This window comes from Calidris pugnax, unplaced genomic scaffold (genome assembly GCF_001431845.1).
Source record: "Calidris pugnax isolate Ruff unplaced genomic scaffold, ASM143184v1 scaffold211, whole genome shotgun sequence".
NCBI lineage: Eukaryota > Metazoa > Chordata > Aves > Charadriiformes > Scolopacidae > Calidris > Calidris pugnax.
The window spans coordinates 8,187,858-8,208,714 of record NW_015091083.1 but is presented as its reverse complement, the minus strand read 5'-3'; the positions used below and the strand labels follow the sequence as shown (position 1 = coordinate 8,208,714).

The following is a 20,857-nucleotide window of genomic DNA, read 5'->3' as shown; positions in this document are numbered from 1 at the left end:
AAGTTCTTTACTGTTAGAGTCATTCCCATGAATTTTCCTGCAGTCTTTTGAAAGAACTTAAAACAGAAAACTCACTGCAGCCTGACTACAGTTTCTTCCAGTAATCTTACTTTTTTCCCAGGGTCCCTATATTCTATCCCCAAAAGCACCAGCCTTCCAGTGTCGACAGAATAAATTCAAAAAAAAAAAAAAAAAAAAGAGTCTAAATTGGGCAAGAGACGCAGTTAAGACTAGTCCTGGAGAAGAAAAGAAAACTGAGGTGTAGTAAAGATGGGCAGAACCAAATCTAAAAGACCTGTGTAAGTCTGCCTGTGCTACTGGAGAAGTTACGCAAGCAGAGAGCGTAGCAGTGACTCCAGTAGAGTTTCACTTTCTGAAAGCTTGGACAAGCTCACATTATTCGCAAACGCTCATATGGTGCAATTTATACTGCCTGGGAAGCGGGGGGAAAACTGTTTCCTTGTTCAATTCCATTCTTTGGGAGTTAGTACACAGCAACGTCAAAATCTTTCATTAGTCACCGAAGGGAAACACAGCTCTGAAATGCAGCAGAGTTTCTATTATCACCAACTGAAGTACCAATCGGTTCCACAGTACCGTACCTTGCACAGCAAGAAGCTGCTCATCTGTGGTCCAACGTGCATTAAACTTTTGAACAACCTAGACATCAAAAAAAAAAAATCAGGTAACTTCGTTTATGTCAGCAACAAATTTTACTTCTATCTGAGCTCACAAAACCACAAGGCATTACCTGTTGGTCAAGCTATATCATTCCTTTTAGGAGGAACAATGTTTTCCACATAAAGAATTGCATATGGCATTCATTCAGTTAACTGTGACACATGCTAAGCCCTTAAGTCACGGTAATACAAGAAGACAGGGAATGGTCTGAGCAGATAACCAAGAGCCACGCTCTTCCAAAGCACCTACTTGTTTTTATCACAGACACCCTCTGTAATCTTAGTCAAATTATTTCCAGCACGAGGTACCAGAGTTGAAAGGAAAACAGGAAAAGCACCAAGTGCCAAGAGAAAGATGAGACATTAACCTCGTCTCCTAAATTTCTCAGTATTTAGAGTAAAGCAACCACCACTCTCACGAGGGCACATGGATCCAACACTGACAAAACATGGTACATCTGGGATACTTGTCCTTCTGTTAGAAACCACTTCTGCATGGTAAATACTGCTCTTACTGTCTCCCCATCTCCCATTTCCATTACACAACAACAGTGGGTATGGTAACAGTCTTGATTCACACTGAACTAACAGGACATCGGTCCCAGTTTACTGGACACGCAAATAGCCCTGGTATGTAAACACAGATTAGCATTTGCCCCCACAATAAACAAGGGTCAGAAAGTAATCCTACCTCTGGAAGTCTGTATTGTTCTATACCACCTTCAAGTTTTTCTTTGAGCGCGCTGTTTGTCTGTTTGATATTCTGAATCTGAAAAGAAAGTTTCATCCCTTTAACAAGGGTTAAAAATAATAATCCTTGGACGAGCCTTCTTCCAGCAGCCCCAGCAGGAACCCTACCAGCTCAGCCTCCCAGTTTTTCTCACAGCCTCCATTTTCCAAAAAGAAGATTTGTTACATTGGAATAATGAAATGCAGGAGCAGCTGGAACATCAGGAGATCCCATTTAAATTATTCTATCCTGTCTACAAGTTATTTGGAGCAAGAACTACCCCAGCTTCCAGGTCTGTATGAAACCCTGTTCACAGCAAGTAATGAATCAAAGACTGCTTGAGAGCTCCGCTTCTCCCAAAGTGCCAAGAAAAAGGCTTCAGGCCAAAATACCAATTCTATTAAGTTTAATAAAGAACTTGAGCCAGACCTCTGCTTTAGAAACAGTGAAAATGTTCAGATCTAGGAAACAGACTCATGTAGTAAACCTGTCTTTACTAACAGATACTTGAAAAACATTTGTTTAAAAGGCAGATCCACCAGGGAAGCAAAAGGTACATAGGAAAGTTTGTATGAAGCCTAAAAAAGAATAAAACAAACATATCTGACTGTTCCAAAAGTACCATATGAAACGGCAAAGGAAACCGACTGCTGCATATGGAAATCAGATACTGCTGAAACCAATGTCATCTGAGGGAAGCTCATAGTTAAAACATAACGAACTCTGAATGGCAAGAAATACTAAGCACTAATAAACGTTCCTTCAAGTCAGTACCATGGACTTTTCCCTCCTTCACTTCAGGTATAAAGTCAGCTTGCTCATCGAACTAAAATAGAAGAGATGTAAAACACAGGGCTGCATTAATTTATAGCACAAGGCTAGCATCTTATCAACTAAGTGACACAATGATGTGCATCAATCACTGTCAAGCTACAAATTCCTGTGAACTTTGAAGACTGTGACAAGCAGTTACTCTTGAGCTATCTCATCCATACCTGTCGTTTGATTGAGACTAATTCCATGTCCAGTTGTCTGAGTACAGTGGTAGCAGCTGTCGCGTTGGCAGAAACGGCCTCCACATCTTCTTGGGAAAGGAACATTCCTTTGGGAGGTTTCCTCTTCGCTCTGTTCTTGGCCTGTGTACTGTGCTTCTCCTTCTTCACCTGAGGAACAGTTTCAGCGGGCGGCACCTGGCAAACAGCAGTCATTTTAGAAAAACTAGACTATTTTTAAAGTCCCTTCCAACTCAAACCATCCTGTGATTCTATGACTTTTAGCCACTGTCAAAGTTTGGAGAATGGAAAAGGTACCTTGCAGACAGGAAGACATTTTTTGTTTTAAGTGGCATGTCATACAAACATTGTCTTATAGAAATCTCTCCTTTCTCCTAGGCAGCTTTCAACGTTTACAGAGATACTGGTTGTCTTCTCTGCCCATCTGCATTTGGGAGAGAGATGCCCAACTTTCCAGCAGTTAAATATTCTGGTTATTTTCAAATACTCCAAAACGTATCTTCTTCCTTTCATCACCAGGCCTGAACACACCAGTTTAACTGAACACCAGAAAGAAACAAAGTGGAGTTTGGAGACAGGGGAAGAACACAACTAGAGTTTACAGAGACTTGTTTTTCTATGTGTCAAGGGAAGGAATAAACCAAATTTATTTAAAGGCTAAGGATAAAGGAGCGAGGTGACTACAAAGTAATTCTTAGATCATTACGCAGCTTCTTGGAAGCCAAGTTTTCTTGCACAGCACTGGTAGGTCAACTGTTCCATTAAACTGATGCAGTTTTGCCCACAAAGTCTCTTTTGGAAAAGAAAATATTTCACACACCACTACTTACTTTTATGCCTTCTGTCTAAAGCAAAGAATTAAGCACTTCCTAACAGGTTGATTAGCTAGGACACTATACTACACATACTTCAAGTGCACAACTGATTGTTTCATACCAAAACCATTTCTTCCAGAAGTTATTTTCAACAAGCAACTCATACCCCAGATTTATTACCCGGTGGCTGGAGCTTGGCCAAGAATGCAGAAGAGAAGAAGGGTGACGGGGAGAGAAAAAGCAGAGAGGGGAGGCTGCACATCTGAAATCCTCTACTTGATCACTGCCAGCTCTAAACACATTGGCTTCACTTAGCGCTATTGTTTCCCCTCATAATTTGTGGCTACATGGAGTTCCTACACAGTTTGTGGCATTTGCTCATTAGTGAACATTAAAACTCTCATATTCAAACCCACACAAGGTTGAGCACAAAGCCCCACGTAATCATGAGGCTCGGCCTCCCGGAGACTGCTGCTGGCAGATAAAACCTTGCACCCTCTTCATGGGCTCAAAGGCCAGAGCCACACAGGAGCAGTAACATGGACAACTGACTGTTCTCAATCTTTTTCCTTTAGTGCAAAGGACTCCATGAGAGACAAGGCCTAAGGCAAGTCTAGGAGCAATAAATACTGCTGTTGCAGGATGGATACCCTATTCCTTTTTGCAGGAGGGAGTGGTGAGCGGGAGAAACTGGACTGGTTTAGCTATGAATGAATGAGGTAAGCTCCACACTCTGCCTCAGAAGCCAGCACTTTGATAGCTGAGCCAGGTAAATTATTCAACATAGACATTTCAGATTTATTCATATTTCATCTACATACAGAATTTCACAGGATCATCAGGATCATGCAGTAATGCCTCACAATACGTTCAGGCTGTAGGTTGACCAACACGCAGTGCCTCCAGTTCAAATATCCCAAAAGTTAAGGAAAAATGAAAGCAGCTTCAAATTACTGTTTTACACAGGTCAAAGAATGTAAAGCTCTTTTGAGTTGTGGACAAGGAGCCAGAGCTCCAGCAGAATGGTTTTTGACAGCTCCAAATGCCTCTAGACCCCAGTGATATCACACAGGCTCTGAAAATCTGAATGTCTACCATGTCTTGGAAACTCTTGCTTTCCTATCCACACACATCTCTCTGTAGAATTAAATCAGGAAAACCAAGGATTTAGCAGTGCTCCTCTTTTTATTTCTATATTGTCACTGCTACCTTCAGTCTTACAAACCCCTTCATACAAACAAGGTCCCTTTCCTCAGATTTCACTGAGTAAAAAGGAAAGACCAAGCTATCTCAAGCCACGTAAAAGCAGAGGATGAAATCAGCAGCATTTCCAGGAACAGGGAAGACATGGAGAAAGCATCTCTAGATGATAGGGCAGTCTTATGGAGTCACCATCTGAGGAAACCTGAACAGTTGCACTAACACTGAAAGTACTAAAAAAGGAAGATTCCCCCTCCAATGATCCCCAAAAGAGGAAACAAATGAGAAACTCTGAGAAGTCCCAGTATTACTCGGCAAGTCATACAGTAAGTGACATGTCTCAGAGCTGGAAAAAACATCCCTGCAGGGTTGGAACAGGGAGGTTCTTTACGGTAAGAGTCCTGGGCTAATGATACATCACCACGTCATTAACAGAAACATAACCATCAAGAAAGAATATATTCCCCTCCTGGATACCTGCTCTCTATGAAGGCATTTTCAATCAGCCTCAGGCTCTGGTACCGCAAAATCAAATCAAATTAACTCTGAAGGGCCCCCAAAAGGCTGCCCACCATTGCACACACAGCCAGAGCCAGACTGCACATGTACCACGAGTTCTGGTGACCTCCTTCAGATCTCTTAGAGTGCCACGGCCTGTATTAGCGTGACAGGGAGGGCACACGGCCCACGAGACTTTCTACGAAAATGTCTATCAGCCATCTGCTCTGGTGTGGCCTTACAGAGGAAGCCAAGTTGGAGAAGAAATGCCTTTCCTTCTTCTGCAGCCAGCTCAGGGCATGCCAGCATTGGTAGGGAAGGAAACAAAAATAAAGGGGACTGAAGGGAGCTCTCTAACAGATGCAAGCTTTCGAAGAGCTTATGGAGAAATCTAAACTTGAAAAGTTGTTAAAATAATGGGAAATAAGATGATAGTATTAATTATTCACAAGACACACTGGAGAGGTGCAGTATGCAGCTGCAGCTCAGCCAAGAGAGAGCCCTTCCAGTTTGGGTGCTGCTGAGGCTTTTGAGAATTCAGTGTCTTGTGAATAAGAGTGGCTTCACATCCCTTCTGCTCCTAGGAAGCCACCAGGGATGCTTGTTCCTTCAGTGGAAGAAACAGCCAGGCTTTTCTGGAAAGTCTAGAGAGTACTCTGTCATGGGTGAAGAACAGACTAGAATGCTGTGATTTTTCAGTTATTTGCACTCAAAATAATTTATTAGAGGAATTAATCTCACTGACAGTGACTGACAAAACAGCTGCTCTAAGACTTTGGTTTTGCCTGCATGCAATCATGTTTTTAAATATTTCTAGTGTTTTTTATCTACATAGATTGTTTTAAAATAATAATTTTGAAAAAAAAAATCAAAGATAATGACTGTGGGAGAGAAACTAGGCTATGTGAAATCAGGAAAGGGAGCTACTTCAAGGCGAGAAGGCCTTAGGGTAAACATCTTCCTGTAGCACCCACACACACATACAACCCACACTGCTGCTGAATGGCCAGGCTTTTTTAATTTAGTAACAGATAACCAGCAGGTTATACACATAAAAATAAGTGTACTCTTTCCCGTTAAGCATCACGCTAGGTTTTCAAAACTGTTATATTTGTGTGGCTATTTTCATTCAGAACTCTATGCCCACTTAAAATGAAGTATTTGAAGTGAGTTGCAAGTACTATATTTTAAGGAGACAAAATATTCTGTGCATAACAACAGGCAAAGGTCCCTCTGCCAGACAAAAATCACTGGCCATACAAAAGCTTTCTCCTTTACTGTTCACCACAGTGGTTGTAATCCCAGTGCCACCCAAAATCCTCAGAACCATTGCTAAGGATTTCAGCACATCGGGAATTTACCTTAGAGCCTGAGTTGTAGATAAACACACCCTTGCTAGTCTACCTAGAAGATATTTCCCCACCACCAAGTCAACTCAGCAGGGACATAAGTCATTCTACTCCATCTCCATGCAGTCATGTTGATTTAAACAATCACTGAAGGTGATTCAAGGTAACAGAGTCAAAGAGAGAACCAAAGAAACTAGAAACATTCACATAGTACATTATCATGGGATGGTAATGTCTTAAGTTTTCCCAGCTCCATCCATAATAACTTATTTGTCTTTACTTGTCTTGATCTAAGAATAATTCCAAAGACAATTCTTCTTTTCTTGTATGACAACTATACAGAGCACAAACGAAGAAAATTAGATACTGTCAGATTCTACATGAAGTAGCTACTAAGTAAACACTTTCATTTGTACAGTAGTAAGAAAAGAATTATACCTCCTTTTTGCTCTCCTTGTTTTGTTCAACTTCAATATCAATAGGGTTATTTCCATTTGCTTCTTCCATTTCATCCTCACTGGAAGACAAAAGCAAACAGTACGTATTTGTATTTGTGAGGCTCTCTTTTTCTATAAATAGCATAATCAAAAGAAATGCATGGATGCAATAGCAAGTCCAACAGCTTCCCTTAGTTTTATTCCCAGGGTGGTTTTTTTAGGGGGCTGGGGTGGCTTTTTTTTGATCGGGGTTTTTGTTTATTGATTTTCTTTTTAAGGCAAGAAATTCTTAATTGTAAAGATACTAAGTACCATCTCTTGTAAAGGAAGATTCTCAACAGTGTACTGAGGCAAAATAACTCTGCTCAGACAAAGGCAAGATACATGAAATTGATTACACAAGTCATCTTTTAAAGAACTTGGGACACTGAGCATTTTACCTTGAGGCAAACCAAGACAGAAACAAAGACTTAGAATTACAGCAAGTAGCTAAAACACAGATTTCATACAAGTCCTTAACATTTAGCAAAATGACATGCACAAGATGAAGTCCCTCAAGAACAAGCATTAAAAAATGTTTGGGATTTTGGGTTTGTTTTTTTTTTTCAGTGACAGCCTCACATTTCATTCTCCCCCGGAAAAGAAAAAACGGTTATCAGTTACAGAATAATAATAATAGGCATGAAATCAGGGCCATATTGAAAGTGACCTTGGCACACCTGGCCAGTTTGGCCTCATTGGAATTTTAATCAGACGTTAAATCGAATATATTTCCACCATTTAGAATTTTTTGTACTGTACACAACTAAAGTTAATTGCACCATTTGGGATGATGCCCAGAAACAGAAGAAATAAGCTGACCTAATCAAAGCTTTCTTTTTTTTTAATTCTTATTTTTAATAAATAAATAAATAAACCTATTTTGTCATGCCAAACTTTATATCCTAGGCCAAGGAACTTTGGATGGTGCAGGTATGTCACAGCGCCAGCACCAGGCAGGGCTGTGTGGAGAAACCCCAGCAGGAGCTGTGTGATGCTCCTGGGGACCTGGATGCAGCTGGGGAGCGTTCCTTCACACAGTGAGCGTGGCTGCAGTATTGGTGCTCACTCCTGGCTCTCTCACTGCTCCAGCTACGTCCCATGCAGACATAGCCCAAGGAGGGATGTACTGCTGGGTGGCTTGAGGTGGCATCCATCTCTACAAGCTCTTCCTGCTCTTCCCAAGCCGCCTGGCTCACCAGTTGATTCACAAGATGTTTGGGTAATCAGGATTCCAAGAAATAAATTCACAAACATCCCCTCCCAGAGCTGCACACAACTAAGAACAGCTACTGAAAACCTGGTCCCAAATGCACTGGGAGCTATTTTAGCGACCATCTGTGGGGCTGGGGAATTTCCCTGTTTACCCACAGAAGAGATATAGCAGTATTTGATCAAGATATCTCAGACTGCTTCTTCTATTAACCCCATCTTCAAAAGAGCTTCCTCGTGTTCTCACCTCAGTTCATATTTCAGCCTTTCTGCAAAGACAAGACCTCCACAGGCTTTGCTGTGCTCCTGGTTTGCTCTCCTGTTCCAGCAAGTTCCCTAGACATGAGCTGAACCAAAACCCACCCACTCATTTCTGCAGTTTTAGATATTGATCACTATTAACTGAAGAACATTTCTGAAGTTTTGCCAACGCCCAATGGCACAGTAGAACCCTCAAAATCCAGGCACCCCAAACTCACTCAGCTTTGCTTCCACACCTGGCATGGCTACACTGGCAAATCCTTCAGGGGTGTAGAGGTTTGACCATTTCACATAACGGAGAGGAAGAAAGGAAATCAAACAGCAAGCTGATGGCCTGGTGCTTAGCTTGCTGCAGATGTAAACCAAATTACACATTTCCAATCCAGCTGCCTTCCTCAAAGGTTACAAAATTACAGCACATGGCAGCCCATACAGTTATTTCCCAGTCACCAGATGGTCTGAGGAGCTGCTTTTCCCAGCAAACCGGAATGGGTACTAGAGAGGTGCATTTCCAAATCTCAGTAATTTCATTTATCAGCACAGAAAAAAAATAGAGAGGTAGTATTAAGAGATCCTAAGCTACATAGCACGAGACAAACACACTTCTTATAAAAGATTCTCCCCACCACTCCCTAAATTAGGAGGAAATGCTTTTTTTAAAAAAGTAGGATTTGGAGAAGAAAAATCAAGGCAGCCTTTGCAGAGAAGGAGAAGAACAGAATGGGAAAAGAAAGTCAAGTCAGAGAAAGCCAACCAAATACTGGACAAATTGGCTGGTAGTATTCTCCCTGGCACTGCCTGTTAAGCAGGTATTGTTGACCTAATGGAGAGATGGGAGAGGTTGGGTGAGTCATTGGTGTAGTACCAGCTCAACCCTGGAAACATTTCTTCCTGCTTCCCAAACAGGGCTTGCTCATAGGCACTGCAGCCAGGAGACAGCTGCCTGGGAAGTGCCAGAGCAGCAACTCCTTTGAGGGAAAAGCTTTTGCAGAATTTTGCCCAATTACCTTATGAGTCTTCCAAAGCCAGACACATCAAGTTTGGTCTGCAAAGCCATTAACTGCATTTTAGAGGAGGCTGAGAAGGCACCTGCATCGAGCAGATGGAGTTGCTGCTGTTCAGAGGGGTTTTTTTGTCCCCGCACACATCTGAAGCCTTTCTGAGGCTTTGTCAGCTCTAGAACTAGGTGAAGTCACCAAGTGGCAGTTCTAGCTGTACAGATACTTCTAGCAATACACACAAGGCCACTGGCTGCCCTACCTTCAAGGGCTTGCACGGGTACCCAAGAGGGTAAACTTGCAGACAAAGCTGCACAAGCAGGAGTCAAGCTCATTTGCTGAAACTCAGTGGCTAGTGACCTCCTGAACACCACCACCCTCACCCAAATCCTAACGCACTCAGCATGCCTTGTGACACTTCTGCCAGAGAACTCCTCCTAAGCTCCCCTGTGCTACCCTCTTCTCAATCACTCAAAAACACAGCCTTAACTTCATCTTTCCGATGAGGGGTGCTGCACCAGTGCCTGTTCCCCATCAGGTGCATGTTCTCACTCCACTGAGCATCACATGGAGGAAATAAAGGCAGATTTCTAGCTCTTTCGTGACTTCCTTTTACTGTCCTGCTTATCAGCTTTTCCGGCTTGGCTGACAACAGTGCCAATCAGCTTGGGAACAGCTTAAATTTCGTTTTCTCCACCCTCAAGCAGTATCAGAGAAGAAGCTTCTTGAGTGACAGGACGGTGGCCGCTGCACCCAGAGGGCAATGAGGAATTGCAGAGTGTTGAAAAAGGGAGCGCACCTAATTGCCAACAGGTTCCTTTTGGCTTTAAGCAAAGCAAAACATGCACAGCAGGGAAGAGGGGTGGGGAAAATCCTACATCTAGTTTCTTACAAGCTAACAGGAATCTCTGAGATAGTCTGAAGAAATCAGTGTGTGGCAATATACAGCCTTTCTGCTTGCAAACCTACCTTTCCTCACGTTCCCTTTTTTGTTTACGAGCATGACGGTCCATCACACTAGTTTTAGTCCTTGTCTTCTTCCAGGAGTAGTAAAATTTCACCAGGCTGGCTATTGATTTGTCAGGAAGCTGTAAATTAAACATGTATCCTTTTATATGTTTATATGTAAAGTATCCCCAGGAGTTCACATACAATCGGTCTGTTTTTGTCAAGGAACATCTGATCTCTCTAGGTTGGATTCTCTCAAAGGCTCAAGCAAGGCAGTTCCGCAGCCTTTCCAAAAACGATCTATGGGGGAGTGTTTCAGGTTAGTGCCTACTATTTAGGACATCAAAATCTCTAAAGAGCATCTCAGCAAGCCTCCACTCACAAGCCAGGTAGTTGGTTCACTTCAGAATAGAGGAACATAGCAAGAGCAGATATGAAATGGGGCCTTGAAACTGAGATAACAGTTTTAAAAGCCAACCCAGGCATGTGTAAGCAACCACAGGAACTGCTGAATTGCAGGCTACATCCCAAGCATATCTTTGATGTTTGGTTAGAAAGGCTTATTCACACCATTCACATGATGAAGTCTATTCAAAGGTCTCAACAAAAGATGTTTTGAAAGGTAAAACGTTACTGTATGGTGAACCAAGGACACAGGAAAACACAAGACTCAGAACTATTTTTTTTTTTGGTCCTCTTACACTAATGTCATTGCCCTGTAGCTATGAATGAAAGGTCTGCCTCCAAAAAGCATATAACTACATTGAGACTAATTTCTCTTATTCTGATGTACTCTGCATGGATCTTCTTTCACAGGACTTCTACAAGGTAAAAAGTCCAGCCTCTCTTGCTGCATAAAACATGTTTTAGGTGTCTGATTCAGTTTGGATGGTAGGACGGGTGGGGAGGAAAACAAAACTACAAGCAGGAGCCAGATCTCTCTTATTCAAATACTTCAGTTTAAGTCTTCACTTGAGATAAGCCTAGTTCTCAGGCTGCAGGTTCACTTGAGGTCCTAATAATGGATGGCACCAGAACTACCACCCTGGCCCACAGCTGCACACAGGCATAAATCCACCTGCGCTGGCAAAACACGGGTGCCGTGTGGATGTTGTGTTGCCACCAGCCATGCAGCAGGCTGCTACACTGGAATTAAGAGTTCCACAGAACAAACTCAGGGACAAGGTTGTTTGTGACAAACATCCACTTGGCTACAAACACATGCTAACAGTGCCAAAATATCAGAACCGGCTCCGGTAAATAACCTAACTCCTTTTTCATTTTCTGGCTTCAATAATTTTTCCCCTCAGTTCCAAGCTGCACCGGTGCTAATGGGGCAGCATATATAAACTAACAACTAATGTGCTCCCCAGCCATTGATTCCTGTCCCCTGCTAAACACAAAGCTTCATGCCATTTAATTCCTTTCACGCAGAATGGCTTTTCTGGGAGCAACAGTAAAAAAATATCATTACCTAGGGAACAGTGCATGAGCTTGGCATCCCTGTATTGGAATGCACCTCACCCAAGGGACAGAGTCCTGCTTCCACACATAAACCGAATTGAAAATTTCTTGCTTTGGCTTTTAACCAAGCAACAGGACAGGCTTTATGTTCCCTTTTTTCCCCCCAGAACATTCCCCTCCACTTTTCTTTCCCCCATGTAAGAACAGAGGAATAAAGAAGAAAACAGCTTCACCCTTCAGCAGTCAACAACTCTCCAAACTGTCTCTATCGGGTGTCCACAGTATGTGCAACCCCACCATCTGTCCTAAGGGAGAGGGAGACCCAAGGACTCCAAGAACATTTGGGAACAAATGCCAGTGAGGGGACATTCAAGGAGGACATGAGGAGAATGAGCCTTTTCCTGCCACCCTTTTGAAAAGGGACCTGGAAGTTTTCCTTCATACTTGGGACACAAGTCGCCTTTTGCTTTTCAGTGGGATCAACAACACAGACCTTCCCGTGTGCTTTAAAGAGGCTGAACAGACTGCAACAGCCCAGGCTCACTTCAAAGGGTCACAACCAACGTAACCAGGTCCTGCTGGAACACTCAAGAGGCACTTTACTGAAGGAGAGCAAAGAACAAAGTCTGGTTCTCACTCAGGTGATGAATCACTTGAAGAAACTCTCATGATATAATTAATAAAAAATTTTTTTACATCCTATCCTTTCACTCTTTCAAAAAAAAAAAAATAATTGCAAACACCTCAGCAGCTCCCTTTCAGGAAGAAACCTACCCTTGAAGTTTTCAATCACAGTTTATTAAAAAAAAGTGAAAACCAAAAAACCTATCACTACGACCTAAAAGCAAAGGACTGAATGCTTGCAATGATGTATAAACCTCCACTACAGCATCCACTGACAGTCCCAGATCACATTAAGCATAGACTTGATACTCAAATAAAATGAATTCCTAAAAAGCAGCCTGTAAGAAAGGAAATCAACTCTGCACAGAGATGATCTCTACTCTGTGTGTGGGTGGGCACGTGTGTACAGACCATGCCTGAGCTCCAGCTGAGACATAAACACTACCATGGCACGCAGGGGACTGAAAACTGTAATTTCCAACCAAAAAAATTGCACAGCCAAAGTTTATCCTGAACCAGTAAAGCACTTCAAGGAAAACACTTTTACAGCGACTCTGGAAACAATGTTGTTTCTTTCTACTTATGGTAATATTTTTCCTGTAATATCCTCTTTGGCCTGTTCTCCCCCAAAAGCATTAGACAGGAGTTCAGCACAATCAGCACTGAAGATGATGGCCCAACTGCCTGTTCTGCTTTTCCATTCCTGTGTCAGCACTTACCATCTGCTGGATCCTGTGAAAGGTTTTCCCATGGAAACTGAAGGCCTGTTCAAACAAGACCTTGTCTTCCACTGTCCACTCATCTGGGAACGGAGTAAAGTTTGGCAGATCTGCCAAAGACTTCTCAATGTTGTGCTTGTGCCAAAACAGCATCCCAAGGGCCTAGAAATAACAAGGACACCAAGGGGACAATTGTAATCACAAGAAACATTATATGCACGCACAGCAAGAGCTACAGCTTTTTTCTCAGGCAATATGTTAGACCTAATTTTAATTCTCAGCTACATCAGACACTTTTCCATGTGAAAGAAACCTGGAATCTGACCCCCACCCTGCCAAGCTGTGAAAACCAACCTGAAGTTTATCCAAACCACACAAGCAGTAATCAGAGAATAGCAACAGAGAGGGAGAATAAAACTGAAGTAACTTCTCCAACTTTACTGATCATGGTATGCACAGGAAAGCTAAGCAAAGACTTGGGAAGACTATGTAAAAACAGGCTGGACTCAAGGAAGCTTCTTACCAGTGCTAAATTCCCTTCATTTCCTGTGCAATTTGGAGGATGGTTTAGTTGACTGGAGGTTTTGATGGATGTTTAGGGAGCTCACGCTGAGGGGACGGGGGAAGAGGGGAAGAGGATGAGGGAAGAAGTAGAAGGAAAGGCAGAGAGCACACACAACCATGACTAGCAAGATGTTCCCTGGCCTGAAGGAGGAACAAATCTCACTCATTTTGGTGGCTGCTCATTTGTTCCCTTGAGAGTCACCTCATTTCACTGTTGCAGTCTCTGGTTCTCGGTTCCGAAGACAAAGTGCACGCGCTGTGCTCCGCCACCTGCAAGTAGTCCTCCCCCCGCCATCGCCGACACGCTGGTCCCAGGGGTGCGCAGCCCCTGTACCTGATGACACATCACTGCATCTGGCATGCCAGAGACCACCGCGAGTCATTTTGGGAAGGCCTGACTCTGCAGAGCTAGAAACCAGCCTTTCACAATGGCTGTAAAGTGAAAACAATCCCTAACATGCTGAGTAAAACATCGGTGTAACCTGCCCATCATATGCAAACTCAGCTCAGTTTCGCAGCCGCAGTTACCCTCGTCTACCAGTTTCACCCTGGCTGCTCAGAGGTACAAAATCCCTCTGAATTCGGGGTTTCCCCGTTATGCTTTGCTATGCAAAAAGTAGTTCCTTTATGGGATCTTGCTCCCCTGAGATTCTGCAGAGAGTACACGTATAAATATTAGTGTTATCCAAGATCTTGCCCTGACCCTATTGACCTTTCAGTGCTGCCCGGGCACCTTCTCCTCCCTTTTGCCACCATGCAGAACAAGAAGTCATTTTGGTTGCAGCAGTCACTCGAGATGTCACAGGAGCCATGCAGCCACTTATCTCCATCCACTCTGGAAAGCATGGGGCCAAAGAAACTATTTTGCAGTCACAAAGGACTGAGTTTTCTCTTCCTTGCCATCCCTTTCATACGAGCTGTACCAAATATCCCTGTGAGATAGCGAGGGAAAAACAAGGAGGGACCCATTTTGGGAGGACAGAATAGTGTTAAATACCACTAAGATGCTAGTGAGGGCTCTGGGGACAGCTGCTTCCACAAAGCAATAGGTAAACAAAAAGGTTTTCCTTACAGGCTTAACAGGAGAAAGTATTCCTCCTCCACCCTGTGCTGTCCTAGGAGAGCTCTGCACTCACACACAGATGAGTACAGAGCTTCTTCCAGCCTCCTTTTGTCCCAGGGTGTCTGAGAACACAGGCTGGCAGGAGAGCACAGCTCATGGCCAGACTTGCTGTAATACTCCCAAAAGCCCATGACTGCTCAACACAACCACCTACAGCTGTTTGCAACACCAACTGAAGTGGGCTTGTCCTGCCAGGGACTCCCACCAGCAGAGCCCCGAGCCCCCAGCCATCATCCGACAGCAGCAGAGCCAACAACAGGGCACTCGGAAGGGGAGAGAAATGGGAGTCACACATGGTATAGATGTGGCCAGCAGGATGGGAAAGCCACTGGGCAGAGGAGTGGGCAGTGCATGGCCCAGCCACCCTACCAGTCAGCTCACCACTCCCTTCAACAAAAACTGGCGTATCTTAGTCTGCAAAGGTAGGTTTTCGGGCAGGGGGTGCAGATGGAAGAAGGGGAATCTCTACACAATGACTGTCAGCCAAGCCACCTGCACAGGGGTCCAAAGAGACTGGCTCTCAGGGGGGGAAGCACACGTGGGAAAGGGTTGCCTTGGCCAGCAAAGCCCAGAGACAGTGGCAAAATGCTGAAGTGAACTCTGACTGGCTTCCAGGGAGTCCGTATCAGCTTGTCCACAGTTATCCAGCCAATAGCAACTCTGATGATACCAGCTGAAGAGAGAGTGTCCCTCGGTGATACAACAAATCATCCTGATTTGAAAGCTTTGACACTTGTCCCTATAATACAAAATGAGTGCGTGCCTTCCAGAGTGATACCAGATAGATCCTCTCCAGTTATTTCCTGGAAGTGCCTAGCTTGGCTGTCTAGGAAATCCCAAAGGACCTGGGAAACATGTTTAACTCCAGAGTATTATGTAAGAGTGCTAAGGAAGGAATGAGAAAATTTTGAGGAGGAGGAACATTTTTACAAGTTGCTCAGCCACTTTGCATCCTGGTGTGGCGGGTTCCATAACTTCTACTTCTGTACACAGAGGAGGGGAGAAAGACTTCAAGGAAGGAGTGGGAAGTCTGTATTTCCAATGTTAAAATGAACACAAATCTCTGTTGGCCAAATCTAAGCTTTTCAAAACACAAGAATTCAGTGGTTTTTTTAAAAATCCCAAGCTTCATTTTGATCACTCTTCCAGACCAGTCTATAGTCTCCAAACCACACTTCTCCACTAAAACAATGAAACCTACTTTTATTACCTTGAGACCATCTCTTTTGGCAAATATTACTTACAATATCCATTACTAGAATATACCCATCTCAACTAGATGAGCTACCATTTTGGTGTCTTTACCTTCCTTTTATTGCTTTTTTCTGCTCGTAGAAACTAAAAATATCAAATCTCATTATTCCTGATTTTGCTGGAAACTTTGCTGGCTATCTCAACTTCAATGCTCTTGTTCCGCAAGAAGTCTTTTTGAGTATGAGTATCAACCACTGAAAGTCTGACTCAAAGATGACAACAGAGTCATTTAAACAGAAACCCTTGCCCGTCCAAATCATTGGTTTCTACACTCATAGTCTTTGACTGAACAATTTCATAAACTTTCCAGTTTTCACAGAATCCCTTTGTAGAGACAATACGTAATTTGCCGATACAGTAAGTCATGAGATTTCCTGTCTTCCCTTTCCAGGCAAGTATTAGTGCATAAGGAAACTCCATAGAATTCAGAAAAGCTTCCCAGGCACAGGTCTGCTCATCTCCCCAGATGAGTGTTGAAATCGAGGTGAGTTAGCACAGGGAAGATTAGTACACAATCCTTTAGACCATGTACAGGAAAGGAGAGGTCTGTTCCTCAGACCAGGATTTCCATCCCTAGGCTAAGGGCACTAACCTCGGGAACAGCAGGTGAAGCCATCCAGTGCTACTGCACGGACATCTGAGGTGCTCATCTATGAAATGCAAAATGATTTGCAGCAGAGTTTTAAGGTAAATAACTGTGGATATTGGTTTGCCTCAGAAAAGCATATGATCGTTCAATAGCTCATTAATAACTGCCAAGACATCCATGAAGCAGAGATGGAGCAGTCAACTGGAAATTGCAATGCAATCAGGCAGCCGTCCAAAGACAAGCCAATCTTTTTAACATTGTTTATGGGTTATGAAAGTGTTCAAGAGATAGTCACCATAGGAAACATAATACTCATGGCCAAACTCCAGTAGATATTATAATGTTTTTTCTTCTTTTGACTCAATGTAAAACTAGGGATGAACTCCATATGCCCAGGGTACTATTAGGAACAGTTTTTGGAGAAGTAGGAAGGAAGAAAATATGGACAGAAAGAAGGGAAGAAGCAGTTCTAGGCAGTCACTTTAGGTCATGTTTTAATACCTGCTGAAAAAGTTTTTAAAATAAAATAAGTATTCAAAGGGTTGTTACCTGCTCCATATTGTATCCATGCTTCTCTTTAGCAATGGCAATATATTCATCCACTGAAAAACAAAAGAAGACATAAGAGCATTTTCTATAACAATCTCATCTACTCTTCCCTTCCCCTTTCCAGTCTAAAGCCCAGTCCTGCAGCTCTGACTTCAGTCATGGTCATTGTATCCTCCACAGAAAACTCTCACAAATCACTGCTGTTTCCAACAATTCAGGAAAGGAAGGAAACAAAAGAACAACAATGGTCACCAGACAAACTACTACATATTTTCCTTAACAAGCCTAAATGATGCATGATATCCAATACAGTTTCAGTACTTCTGAAACACAGCATATAACATTTCAGAACTTGTTCATCAAAACTATAGATGTGACTCTCAGCTACTTTTTGTTTGGTTTGTTCTTTTTTAAAAAATTCCCCATAACAGTTGTTTTCTTAAGAACAAAAATTCCCAGACAGAAATCCATATGTTCCAATACTGCCAGACTCTTCGTGCTGCACAACCACCGCAGATACCTTGGCAAATTTTTCGGCCCTTAGGCCTCAGCAATTTTGATCTCGGACCAAACCCTACCTCTATGTACTATTAGGCCCCCACAAGCTTTTAACCTTTACAATGTAAAGATGCCCTGAGGAGTTACATTTTTTACAGATAGGACTAAAACCCAAATGTCTCTTTCAGTATGAGTTAATAGGCTTATGTTATATCTAACAGCACCCATTTGAGAGAACCGGATCAAAGTCAGTGCCAGTGTTTTGAAGTCTGTTCCCTTGCACTTTGTCATTATTAAATGCACTGTAACAAAAACAACCCCCTTGGAAAAAAAAAAAAAAACACAAGCTAAAAGGTGAGACTCCTACTTCACCTGCTGGAAGTACTGGTCATCTGTAGCATCCCCAACATGCAAGTACCTTGAAAGACTTAGAACTGGTAAACACAGCCAGAATTCTCATTCTTCTACACATTCTGCACTTCAAGACATGTCACTTAGCAATGAACTCAAAAATCATTCCCCCTTCCCTCTCTGCAGATATCCAGAGAGGGTTGTGAATTCCTCTGCTGAGCACCTGACTCATGGAGAGCATGTGCAGCACCTCAGGAAGGAAATGGTTCTGCAGACACTGCGGCTAAGAGAGCCCCAGTTCCCAGGCTTTGGGCCTCACAATCAACTTCAGCTCTCAAATACGCTTCTCCAATGTTCTTTGCCTTTATGGGAACTCTCATGTGGGAGTCTCTGATGTCTAATAACTGCATTTCTTAAAGCTTTTCCTTCAAGTTGCAGCACTCCTCAGTTGTTCTTTCAACTGAGCAAACTAAGCAATGAACTCAAAAGGTACTGGGAAAACAGAGAGAACAGATCAGAAAATGCACAGCAGGAGAGCACCAGCCTCTTATGTTCAGCTCATCATCAATACAAAAAGATTAAATCTAGGTATTTAAAGTAGACATCCCACCTCACTAGACAATGTGATACTTTATATCAATGCCAGCCATTCATTTGGAAAGGAGATGCATTAGTTAATTTTCACCAAAAGGTGTTGCAAAAAAGGTCTTTAAGTGCCATGGAAGAGTCCATGAGAACATTCATACAGCCACATGTTGTGGCATGAGAAGAGCATGCAGGAAATGCAGGCACGGTTCCACATCAACAAGGACACTCCATGAGGTTCTTGCTCTTCCAAGCTCCCACCTGCACACGATAGGCATTCCCAAATGGCTGATGAACCTATTTTGTTAGACCATGTTCTAGAGACATTCAGTAAAAGTTTTCCTAGCCCTTTGGAGAACGGTCAGCCACTCGTTTGCACCCCTGCAGCACAAATACATCTGCCTCTCCAAGTCAACAAATTCAGCCCTTTGTTTCTGAGGGCCACGCACAACTTGGATGAAAACTATCCCCTTTTGCAAATAACCTTCTTGCACAAGGCAAAACATACTAAAATAGTTGCACAGACAGTGGAGGTGATGGGGACAGTGGCAGCAACTTCTTAGGCTGAAATAGCTGCATTGCCTAATTGAACATCCTGAGGATTACCAAAGGGTAGGAACCTCTGAAATCAACTTTGCTATGGGGATTAAAAAAAAAGAAAAAAACCACACACACAAAAAAAAAAAACAAAAAAAAAAAAAAACAACCTTGCAAAACCACACCCCAAAGGAAGAACATGATCCAGGAGGACCACATAGGGAAAATGGGGACAGAGAAGAGAACTGCCTCCTCCCTACACACCGTCCTTTCCCTTCACGCACCAAACACAGCAGGGAACATCAGTAGGATGTGGGCAGAAGAACGATTTCAGATGCTTCCAGACTTTATAACCACACCAAAAACAAAGGCTGTCAGGAAACTGTAAGTGCGGCATTTTCCTGTATTTCAGCTAAATACTCTGGGTTTCCTTAGGACAAGTATTGCACATGCAGTGTTATATATTTTGTCTAAGGGGGTGGTGAAGGAAGGGGGAGGGCAAGGAGCTGAATTCTCTGAAGTCCAAGGCTGAATTAAGCTCTTGAATGCTAAGTACTGCTGCATTAACTAGCTCGCTTTTACTGGGGAAAGATATACAGCTCCTGATTTGACTTCAGCATCTTATCCTTTAATACATACAGAGAAGAGATGAGGTCGTTCTCCTTTCCACTGTATTACCTTTCTTATGCCAGATGCTATAAGCAATGAAAACATATTTCATCCCCCTTGCTCCCCACCTCCCAAAACCAACATTACAGCATCTTCTCTCCTAAGAACCAGGTCCCCCTATATAAATATCAATAGAATTCCTCTTGAATCAAGTCAATATACCCCAGAGCCAAACAATAGACTATGAGTGATCAGACACCGCGAAAGGAAGCAGGATGCTTTTCTTGTCATGGTGGGGGTCTGTGTTACACCTCATTGTTACACTGGAGGAAGAGAAAAGAAAAATAAGAGGCAATAAGGCAGTAAATGGACCATGAGCACACAGTAATGCTTCTTCTATACACTAGAAGAGTGTTTGTGGATGAAGGAAGGACAAGGAGAACACCATCAGACTCTACTCTTGGCTTGTCCCCTGCCTGCTTACTGACAATCTAGCCCATTCTGCTTGTCATTTCTTGGCTAATTGCAGGCTCACTCGCTTTAATGCTTGCACCATCTGAGAGGTATGACAGTCCCTTGAGCAATCCTCCTGATTGCTTTCTTTACCATCCCCCTCCACACGAAGTGAGCAAGAAAGAGCATGGCACCAGCTGAGTCACACGAGCCCTTTAGTCTCCCATACCAGTAGAGCCTGGAATTGCCACAAGCTTAATGCTTCACATGCCACATCAGATAAATAAGTGCCCTCTTCCATGCCTGCCTTCCCCACGCACCTCTAGCAAGGCCAGGGCAGCGGGCACGTGAAATTCTGCTCCACTGCGTTTCAGTGACATTCAGTCACGCTCAGCGTGTAACCCAGCAATCTGTTTGGACATCAGAGTTGAGAGCCAGAGGAGCCTGGGGCAGAGCCCTGCTTACAGCAGAAGACAGTTTGCCAGCACAGCTCTTAGCCGCTTTCCAGAAGAGAACAAGCAAGAGCAGCAACACAATCCCATCCTGTTTCCCCCAGCATAAACCACACCACCATGGACTCTTTCTACCAGTTAAACTTTTCTCCAAACAGGGCAGACAAGAGCATCCTTCCCCTCCCACCCAACTCATTTCTCTACGCCAGAAAGATATTCAGGCACAGACCAAGCCAAAAAGACAACAATGCTTGAATAGAGACAGTCGTGTGACAGGAGATGCATTGCTCCTATGAAGGCTCTTGT

The 20,857-nt window shown here is 43.2% G+C and overlaps 1 protein-coding gene across 1 annotated transcript in view; it reads right to left on the bottom strand.

Annotated features, from left to right (window-relative positions):
* Positions 1-20,857, bottom strand: part of RCOR1 (REST corepressor 1) — a 44,629-nt gene that overhangs the window by 7,399 nt on the left and 16,373 nt on the right. The window contains exons 2-8 of the mRNA XM_014957638.1: positions 17,067-17,119; positions 12,988-13,149; positions 10,202-10,320; positions 6,724-6,802; positions 2,406-2,600; positions 1,372-1,449; positions 603-660 (exon numbers count right to left, since the gene is read on the bottom strand). Of these exons, the coding sequence (XP_014813124.1) occupies positions 603-660; positions 1,372-1,449; positions 2,406-2,600; positions 6,724-6,802; positions 10,202-10,320; positions 12,988-13,149; positions 17,067-17,119 (744 nt within the window). The remainder of the gene's footprint in view (positions 1-602; positions 661-1,371; positions 1,450-2,405; positions 2,601-6,723; positions 6,803-10,201; positions 10,321-12,987; positions 13,150-17,066; positions 17,120-20,857) is intronic.